At 49.6% G+C, this 10,036-nt stretch overlaps 1 protein-coding gene across 1 annotated transcript; it reads right to left on the minus strand.

The window, feature by feature from the left end:
- Positions 1-602: 602 nt before the first annotated feature.
- Positions 603-4,344, minus strand: POU4F2 (POU class 4 homeobox 2). The gene is made up of 2 exons (XM_053403183.1): positions 3,747-4,344; positions 603-3,134 (listed from the first exon to the last, which is right to left on the minus strand). Exons 1-2 carry the CDS (start codon positions 4,017-4,019, stop codon positions 2,196-2,198), a joined length of 1,212 nt encoding a protein of 403 aa, XP_053259158.1. The 5' UTR covers positions 4,020-4,344; the 3' UTR covers positions 603-2,195.
- Positions 4,345-10,036: the final 5,692 nt, after the last annotated feature.

Consider the following 10,036-nt stretch of genomic DNA (forward strand, 5'->3'; position numbering starts at 1 on the left):
TGGCGCGGAGCTCTGGGGACTCAAGCTGCCCTCGTCATCATTCCCAGAGTCCAGCTACGAAGACGGGCTAATTGAATAGCCCCCTTCCAAAGTCCCTAAGCGCCATAGTCATTTTCCATGCCCCGGGTTTTTGCAATCTGGCTATCTACAGCCACAATACACTGAAGCCCATAAAGGAAATGTTATAGATTTACATACGATGTGCAGGAGGAAAGCAATAACGTAATCCTTGCAAGGTCCAGAAAATAAATGCCAATACAGAGATCTGTGGTTCTCTCCTAGTCTGAATACACGCCAGGAGTTTGAAATACTTTGGGTCAATAGAAAGGGCTACTCAAAGAAATAACTCATACCTTGACTAGCTGATCCTAAACCCAATGAATTGAAAGTAAGTCCCACTGATTCCAGTAAAATCTGTTTCCAAAGAAGTAAGTTCAAATTACAAGTCTCTGTAGCGTTTTGGAAAGAGTTCAAATTCAAGAACACAATCTAAAATGAGGAGGGGGAAAAGTGGGGGGGAAGGAACTCGGGAAACAGGTTTTTTTGTCAATAAAACGTTAAAATCTTTTTTTTAATGAAAGACAATTCAACAACATTTTAAATAAATCAATACATTACCATAATAAATAAACTTTCTATTAACAAAACCAAAGAAATCGTCATAATGTACAGAAGTAGGACTTCAAAGAGCCTTTCGAACATAACAGCAATGCAGCGAAATCTGTAAGAATATAACTGTATGTGCGTCAATTCTGAATGAATTATTTACAATACACAACGGTACCACAATCTAAGTACCTCGGGGAGGGTTTGTTTCAAAAGAGTTGTACCGAACAATGTGAATTTACAAACAGTGCATTCTCCCTTTTTATCTCTTGCGCGCCCGATCTCTCTCGCTCTCCTTTTCTCTCCCTAATATCGTTTTGGCTTTTCTACAAACAAAACCTCCGAAAATAATGCAAAAGCGAGAGAAAAAGACCCTCTAGCAATCAAAGGAAATAAAGAGTAACTAGGAGACCCGAACACTGACGAGAAATAGCGTTGAAATCTAGAACAGATAGCTACTTAGATGAAAGGAAATCTAAAAGCAACAGAACCCACCACCCTGTCGCCTACTCAAGGGGCGTCTTTTTAAGCAGCGTGTGGTGGGGACGATCTGGGGAATCCCCCCATTAAATATGTAACGCAGTCAACAAATACCTCCTTGGACAAGTGAGTCATTCTACACAAACAACGCAGGACAGCCACTATAGAGTGAGAACGCCTTACAAATATTTGCTGGAGAAACAGTTTCAATTCAGGTGAAAATATACAGATGGCCAAAAGGATTCCTCCTTTTTAAATAGTAATAAAAAGTTTAAAGTTCGTAAACGCTACCAACCAACGGAAAATAATGAATTTACACTAACCATACTTTTTTCCTTTTAACTTTTTTTTTATCTAGACTTTGATGAAAGAGGTGCAATTAATTAGGATGAGCACAAAATGAAGTTACTAGAGAGATAAATCAATAATTTACAAGGGGTTGTTTGGCAGTAATCTAATAATAGCTCTTAAAAGATCTGTGAACACAGCAGGATCAGCGCTTTCCTTCCACATTATCACTTAAGAGAAGGAAACAGATAATAGCCACAGTAAAAATATATATATATTTATAATATGCAGTGTAATCGCAGAAAACCTGCCATCTTATTTTTTAAAAAAATCAAAATACTTTTGAGACGCCTCTCTTATGGTATAAGTTTCAACTCTAGATTAAAGTTTCAGTCTCTCTAATCGGTTTATTATTTTTTCCTGAAAAATAGCTGCAAAGGGTACTCTTACATCTGAACAAAGACGATGTCTTTAAGAATAAAAACAACTCTTACTTGATACGTCTTCGGTCCTTTATAAAGATTTCTTATCTGCTTTCACACAATCAGTCTGTCTTTGATGCCTGCTCAAAAAGTCTGAGCTTTCAAGTCCAATTATTTCTGCTGCCAACTTTCTCAACTTGACAATTTACTTCTCCAGTCAAAGTCTCTCTCTCTCAGTGTGTGTGTGTCTCAGTCTGACCCTCTTGATGAACTCTGGCCTCTTCCTTTCTCTTCCGGAAATCGAAGTGGAAAAGTCTCCTTGCAGTGTTAGTGTTTACTTATTATTTTACTTTTCTGGGGTTTTTAAAAAATTTCTAAGCAGAAAGGTTTCCAAAGACTCTAAATCCCAGCGGAATATTTCATCCGTTTCTGTTTCTGTCTCTGGTTACAGAACCAGACCCGAACCACGTTCTTCTTGAGGTCCAGTTTCTCCGCGATGGCCGCTATTTTTTCCGAGGAAGGACGCGGCTGGATGGCGAAGTAGGCTTCCAGGGACCTCTTTTCCGGAGCCGCGATGGAAGTGCGTTTCCTCTTCTTCTCTGCGCCGTTGAAGAGCTCCGGCTTGGTGAGCTTCTCCCGGTGCGATTTCTCCGCCTCTTCCAGCCAGGCTTGTAGGATGGGCTTGAGAGCGATCATGTTGTTATGGGACAAGGTGAGCGACTCAAACCTGCAGATGGTGCTTTGGCTTAGGGATCCCACCCCGGGGATCTTGAGGTTGGCCAGGGCCGAGCCCACATCCGCTTGGGTCACCCCCAGCTTGATCCTCCTCTGCTTGAACCGCTCGGCGAAGGCTTCCAAGTCCCGCGGGTCCGCGTCCACGTCGCTCATGCAGCCCATGTGCGAGGGCAGCCCGTGGGCGTGCGCCATGCTGAGAGCCGCCTGGTGCATGGGGTTCATGCTGGCCATGTGGGGAGCGTGGCCCGGCGTGGAGACCACCGAGCCGTCGGGGCCCGTCATGGCACCCAGCGCCAGCCCCGGCGTGATGTGTTCCAAAAGCTCCCCTTCCAGCGCCTGGTGCGGTTGGTGGTGGTGGTGGTGATGATGGTGGTGGTGATGGCTGCCGGACAGGGCAGAGGGGTGCGAGATGGGCACCGAGGAGGAGGAGGCGGCCGACGTGCAAGGGATGGTGTTCATGGTGTGGTAGGTGGCGTCGGGCTTGAAGGGGCTGTGGTGCGGCGGGTGGTGGTGGTGGCTCTTGCCGGGCGAGACGATGTCCACCGCAGCCAGGGCTTCCGCGCGGGCCAGCAGGCTCTCGTCCAGACCGCCGAAGATGTTGCTCTGCAATTGCAAATAGAAGGCACACATTACTGCTGCCAAGAGGGAATTCGCCTCCTTGCTCCTCGGGGTGCCATCCGAGGCAGCCCAGCCCTGCTCAGAGAGAGAGAGAGAGAGAGAGAGAGAGAGAGAGAGAGAGAGAGAGAGAGAGCTAGAAAGAGGGAAATGAGGAGAGAGAGAGAGATGAAAAGAGAAAAAGAGGAGAGAAGAGAAGAGAGATAGAAATAGGGGGAAAGCGAGAGCTGGAAAGAGAGAGAAAAATGGAAAAAGAAAGGTATGGGAAAAGGGAGGGAGAGAGGCAGAGAAGAGGAAGAGGGAGGAAAGAAGGAAAGAGAAAGTGGAAAAGCAACGAGGGCAGAAAGAAGCAGGGGGGCAATCAGGCAACTCACTCTCTCTCTCTCTTTCTGACGCTTCCCCCCCCCCTCCCAGCCCGGCTCGGCAGCAGCATTGCAGGTCGTAAAAATTCATGGCAGCCCCTTGGAAGCCTGCGCTGGGTTTGGGGAGGGCGGGAGGCGCGCGGGGTTGATTTGCTGCCTGGCCATGAAATAAACATGCCGGCGCCTGGGCTGCCCCCTTTCCACCCTTCCCGCACTCGGGAGCGACGGAGCGACCTACCGGCGGGGTGGGCAGGCAGGCGCGGCGCAGGGCCTCCGAGGTGCTGTTGCTGCTGGTGGTGCTGCTGGGCGCGCTGCTGCGCCCGCCCGCGCCCCCGCTGCCGGCGTTGGAGATGCTGGGCGAGCTGGCCGACGGCACGGAGGCGGCCGCCGACGAGGTGCACGGCGACGCGGAGTGCAGGGCCGAGTACTTGGCCTCGTGGAGGCCGCCGCCGCCGCCACCTCCGTGCGCCATGCCGAAGGGCTGCTTGCTGTTGAGGGACATCATCATCATGGTGGCCGGCGGGAAAGGCGAGGAGGCGAAGAGGCGGGAAAAGGCGCGAGGAGAAGTTGCTGCCTCAGCGGCCGCCGCCGCCGCCCCGTCCGACTGAGGCGCCTCGCCGGCTCTCGCGTCCTCTGCCTGCCCCTTCGGCGAAGCCTCTTCCTCTCGCCACTCTCCGCCGTCAAACTGCCCCCTCAGCCGCCTCGCCGCTGGCTTTTTACTCGCCTTGCCCCCCCTCTAGCTGCCTTGTCACTAGGACCCCCCCCCAACTCTTTGGGGAAAGTCCCTTCCCTTCCTCCTCCCTCTCCCCCTCCTGCCCCTTCCCTGCTAGTCCTCCTCGCCTGCCTGCCTTTCCTCAGCGCCCCTCCTTCCCCTCCCCAGCGCCTCCCCCTGAAGCGCCAGAGGACCCCTCGTCCCGCCCCCCCCCCTCCGCTGCTCCCGGCGCCCCAAGAAGCCCCCGCCCAGCCCAGCCTCCCTCAGCTTGGAGCCCCGGCAGCTGTTGCTCAAACTGGAGCAAGAGCCCCGAAGCGCTGCCTTCTTTCTTCGCCGCCGGCTTCCCCTCCCTGCCCGCCCAGCAGCAAAGAGAGCAGGGAAAAAGGCGGGAGGAGCGCCCTAGCCTCGCCCTATTGTTCCTTCCTCGGCGGCTGGGACGCCGCCTCAGCGCTGGGCTGCGGCACACCTTGGCCTGGCAGGTGCCTAGCGCGAGCCAGCGAGACCTCCGCGTAACTGGGCTGAGCGAGTCTTTCTGTCTCCCTCTGTTTCTCTCTGCTCGTCGCCCATTGGACGCGGGCGAAGCCGGGGCTGACAAGGCGAGACGCATGCGTCCTGCGAGAGAGCGCGCGCGTGTGTGACTGCCAAGCTAGGGGCTGGAGGAGCGCGAGGAGGGAGACGGAGAAGGGAGCGAGGGATTGTATGAGCTGCGCGTGTGAGAGAGATAGAGATAGATATTAGACGTTAATGCTAAGAGGGAACCTGAAAGGGATATAATCACAAATCTGTTGGCAGGATGATGTGTGGAGAGGGGAGGGGAAATGTGTGAGTGAGGGGACACGGGGTGGGAAAGTGCGAGAGAAAATGTCCTGTGGAGAGCAAGTGAGGGAGACCTCGTTGCTGGAGAGAGCGGGGGTCCCCGTGAGGCCACGTCGTGGTCATTTCTGAGGGGCTGAAAGACGAAGGAGAGAGCGGACTGTTTCGAAGCATAGCAGAATGTGTGTGTATTTGTGTGTCTCTGTGTGTGTGAGAGAGAGATGTGGATTGAACTTTGCTGTCCTGGGAGCGAAGCTCTGTGGGACGGATAAAAGTGTTTACTATAGTTGCATGTAGATGACATACAGTATTTGATTGCGCTTTTTTCTGCCTCTGTGCGGAGTCCATAGAGAAGTGCTGTGAATGTGTGTGTGTGAATATAGTCTAACGTATCTATCTCCCTTGGCTTGTGTTCATACGTTGAGGCAGCTCCCTGGTTGGGGCTGTTGCAATAGTGTCGCGAGGGGGCTGGGGAGAGACAAGTCCACCCTTCTTCTTCCACGAGGCGGAGAGAGCGAAGGGAAGGAGGGGTCTGGAGAAAGGTGAAAGCCTTTCCATTCGAGTTATTATCATTCATTAGCCACCGCGGAGTGGGGGGGGGGGAGGGAAGCAGTTTGCCCCGAGAGACTTCACTGCGCAGGTGCAGCAGAAGGACACCCCGCGCCACACACCCGCTACCCCAGAGACTGACTGGCACGACTCCCCTGAGTTGCCGCTGGCGCCTGGTTTTTATCCTGCCGCGGTGGCTCTTGGGAATTGGAATCCTGTGCCGCTCTCCTCCTCCTCCTCAGTGGGCGCGTGCCAGAGGGTGGTGCCGTCGCCTCCCCTCGGTCGCTCCCCCGCACCGTCACCTTTGTTTGCCGTTTCCTGCGTCGCGCTCTGCAGGCTGGATGAAGCTGCCCGCCTTCAGGGGCCAGGCGCTGCGGGAGAAGGAGCTGCTTGCTGGAGGGGGTGCGAAGGGCGGGGCAGAGCGGAGCCCGGGACCAGCTGATGGCTCTGCTCCCTGCCAGCCAACAGCCTGTCTCTCTCGTGCCATTGCTTTTCCGCTTGGCCTCTTGCAAGAGTTCCACGTGGGATTTCCACGGGTGCCATGGGCCTCTCCAGGCTAGCTTGACACTAGGGGGAGGAGATACCCCCAAATGTTCAGACCATCCTCCTCTTTTACCTCTTGCAATCCGGCATCTTAGTGCCACCCAAAGCCGCATGATGGGCTCAGTTCTGAGCCCAGCCAGTTCCTTGGCTCTGTCAGTTTTATGATGGATGGGTTTCATATTTAATATATATATAGGTGTGGGTGGGTGAGTGTGTAAAAGAGAGAGGGGGGAAAGGCTGCTGAGTGACTTATTTCAATACAGCTGGCCCTTTTGTGTGCCTTAATTTTACACTAGGCGGCTCCAGCAGGTTTCTCACCCCAAACGATAGGCTTCGTAATTTTCAGGGAAATAATAATAATAATAATAAAAATCCATTGTATCAGCTCTCACTGTCGCCAGCTCAGAGAAATGAAATAAATCAAAGTTAAAAGCTTGAGTATCATTTAATTATTGTGCGAACAGCGCTTGGAAAGGAGTGGAACAACATCTCTAAACAAATTATGGCCGGGCCAGGAAGGAATTATTAGATTGAAATTTCATTTAGGCTCGGGAGACACAGCGCTTCAATATGTAATCTGTTATGCCTCATCTGATTTGTATGCTTAATTCAGCTTGACGAATTTATTAGTTTTCATAATAGTAAAAAAAAAAAAGAGCAAACCACGGAGCAGCACTATGGGCTAATGCATTGTGTGTACTATAAATTGTATGTAACCGTTGAAAGGCTGAAGTCTATAGAAATCTTTTATTAATGGCAACATAGAAAGGGAGCAGATTCTTGCAAGCCTTTAAGGAGTTCATGTCAGCCCTCCACAGGGCTGTCTCGGTAGGCCATTAACATATCGTCATACTAATTAGGCTACTCCATCAGTGATATAATTTCAAACTTTAAATTATGTTCTAATTAACAAGGGTTGTCCAATTTGCTTAATCTTCAAAAGGCTTTTGGCTTGTCTAATTAGTCTAAACTATTGAGCATCTCAAACGCCTAATAAAAAGATCTGTAGATAATATTTTTGTATTTTCATTGAAAGAAGTTTACAAGGGACAGTTGAAGGGCAGAGGTGGAAAGCAGGTTTCTCTAGCCATCAGCCATTGGACTGGCCAGTCATATTCCATATTTGTGTTATAGGTCGAGGGATCCTAAGCAAGCAATAGCTGTTTAACATTGCATTTCAGGATACTATTGAAAATTAAAAACGAAGGCTGAGGACAATTATGCTTCCCACAAATCAGCCAAATAGACCTCAAATCAAATTATCTTCTAATTTTCTAACAGATAATTAACAGGGCATTCTCAATTTAATACTTAGCTCTCAAGTGAACTTTGAGTTTAAAAACCCTCTTTTAAAAATATTTAACCCCCTGTATTGGGTTTAATTACTTGCACTAGTTGTTTTAATGTATGCTGTCACATGGGAGAACTGAGAATGCATATCGTTAATATGAATTAATCTTGATTTTAATAGCAACTGACAACTGATCTCCAAAATGCTAAACACTTGTCACCACTTCCTATGGTAAATAAGGGATTATAATATATTAATGAAATAAAGGGAACACTCGTGAAATAAGTGGGCAAAGTTTGTTTGGTGCTACGTTTAGCTAAGATTATTTAAACACTGCAGTCTCCAAGGCCTCCTTTTCCAAAGGTCTGGGCAGAAGGGAAATTACCAAATCCGGGATACTAATGTAGATTAGTCATTCACGCTCTTTTCAGCAAAACCTTCTCCCCTCAACAGTATGTGACCTATATTGTCTGCTATCATGTGTATCGTTGGGGGGACAAATCCTACCGAAGCAAATGAGACTTAAGCCGCCCAGTTCTGCTCGGGAATGGAACTCTTGTCATTAAACATAGATTCGTTTGTAGTTCTGATATGTAGCTATAAGCCCTTTTTTTCCTCCATGAGAAAACACATAGAAAGAAACAGAAACCCTAAGTCACCATTCATATACTGTAGTTTCCTTCAAGCCCACGTGACAAAAGTCAGGCAAAAGCGGACAACGTAAACAAGGTGCTAACCTTGCACCAGACATTTTAAAATCTCTTAGTCACCACAAAATACTCTGGAATAGATGCACACCATATAATGTAATCTTGTAGTTTGCGCTTTGACCTCTGTGAAAGGGTCGAGTCCTGACTCTCTGGCGTCTCTGAGATCAGTGGGAAATTGTTCGTTGGATGGGATGTCAAATGCTTGGGAAAGGTTCTCTTGGATAGTCATGAGAAAACAGAGTTGTAGGAGAATTCGGGGGTCTAAAGAGGCGACTGTTGTCTCATCATGAACCTGACTGGAGTTGAACTGAGGACGTATTCACGACTTAACAGTTTGCCTTCCAACAGGAGTACATTGTTCTGCATGTTGAAGATGTTATTATTTTTAAACCCCAAGCAGGAAATTAGGTTGGGTTCCCCACATCAGAGAGTCTTTGGGCGCTTCTGGATTTGGAGGCCTCTTTGTCTAGCAGCAGCTTCTGCCACCGACTGGCCTCAGACAGATGTGAAATGCAGCTGTCCCAGAGCAGCGTCAAGCCCTCGGGTACCAGCGCAAGGCTGCCTTCGCAAGCCTTCCAAAGCCATTAGTCTTCCTGCAGGCTCTGCGCACAAATGGACTTGCCTAAATAAAATTAGAGTCCCCCTTTCATTGCCTGACCCACGCAGACATCTGGGGAGAAATCACTGTCGCCTCTCATGTATCCCTGCTCTGATTTATGATTAAAATTTAAAGCAACGCATTCATATTTTACCGAACCTAATGCGCCGGATGAAATTTTAATCCATTAAGATGCAGGCTATACTTTAGGAAGCCCTGCCTTTGTTTTTCAGCAAGGAATAGAGAGTTCGGTTATGACCAGGGCAGTTATTTATCGAAAATGCGGCTGTCCGATGCCCTCCCTGTTTTATATTAATGAACACACATTGCTTAGCACCTCCAGTTTTATTTTAGTGCACGGGAATGTTCCTCCGCCGCTGCCTCCCCCCACCCCGCTCAGCCCGGCTTTCCCAGTCAACAAACCTGCTCTGAGATGATTTATTCAAATAATTTGCTCGTTTTCTTTGCCTAACACCGGCAATCCTATGGGGAGGAATGTTGCGCGGCACGGCTGCCAGGTGATGACAGTTACTGGCTGGTTAAGTGAAAAGAGTCAGAGCTGCGCTCGGGAGTCTCTGCCCGGCGTGAGGGAGAACTTTGGAAGGAGCTTCAGGACCCTGGACAGCGCAGCGCGACCGGCGCTCCCTCTTCCTATTGGCAAGCGCGAAACGAGAGCAAATAAGCGCACCACCTTCCAACCCGCAGGAGATCCGCCTCGCTCCCTCCTTTCCTTGCGCGCGCGCGCGCGCACACACACAAAACACAAACAGGAGTACGGTAATCCTGAAGAGAACCACCTCGGCCAACACGCCGGTTCACGCTGAGGCCAGAATCATCCTCTCAATGTGCTGCTACCTGAAGACAACTTGGAATATTATACTAGCACTGAGTGGACCTTGTTCAGGTCAAGTGTTGCCTCGCAGGATACTAACAGCTAACATAGCCGAGATCGAGAAAACAGGAATGGGCTGTTCGTTGTCGGTTCTGCTGGTTCTGCATGGAAATCCGAAGGCTCGCTTAGAATAGCTGCCCGCTTCCTGTTGAGAATCTGCAATTTGAACAGGACTTGGAGAGGTCCGAGTTCAAGCTCATAGCTGAGCATTTGGTCCACTGGAGGTTCCCGGGCAGGTCATTTCCCCCCTTTTGCAAGTAGGAAATGGTCAACGAGGCAGAGGCGTGGGAGGCTTGGCTCATGTTTGAACTTTTGTCTGCCATGAACTTTTTGGGCAGCCACAAAGTGAGTCTAGGAGCACCTGCTGATAAATGGGTATAATCGCGATCTATTTCACAGACTTTCTGGGAAGGTTTTGAA

This window comes from Podarcis raffonei, chromosome 9, assembly GCF_027172205.1.
Source record: "Podarcis raffonei isolate rPodRaf1 chromosome 9, rPodRaf1.pri, whole genome shotgun sequence".
Taxonomy (NCBI): domain Eukaryota; kingdom Metazoa; phylum Chordata; class Lepidosauria; order Squamata; family Lacertidae; genus Podarcis; species Podarcis raffonei.

What these genes read in the sequence shown, in the direction of transcription:
- POU4F2 (XM_053403183.1), bottom strand. Translation starts at nt 4,019, where the DNA reads ATGATGATGATGTCCCTCAACAGCAAGCAGCCCTTCGGCATGGCGCAC. An exon ending in CCTGCCTGCCCACCCCGCCG is followed by an intron (nt 3,135 to 3,746) that starts GTAGGTCGCTCC and finishes TTGCAATTGCAG; the next exon opens with AGCAACATCTTCGGCGGTCT.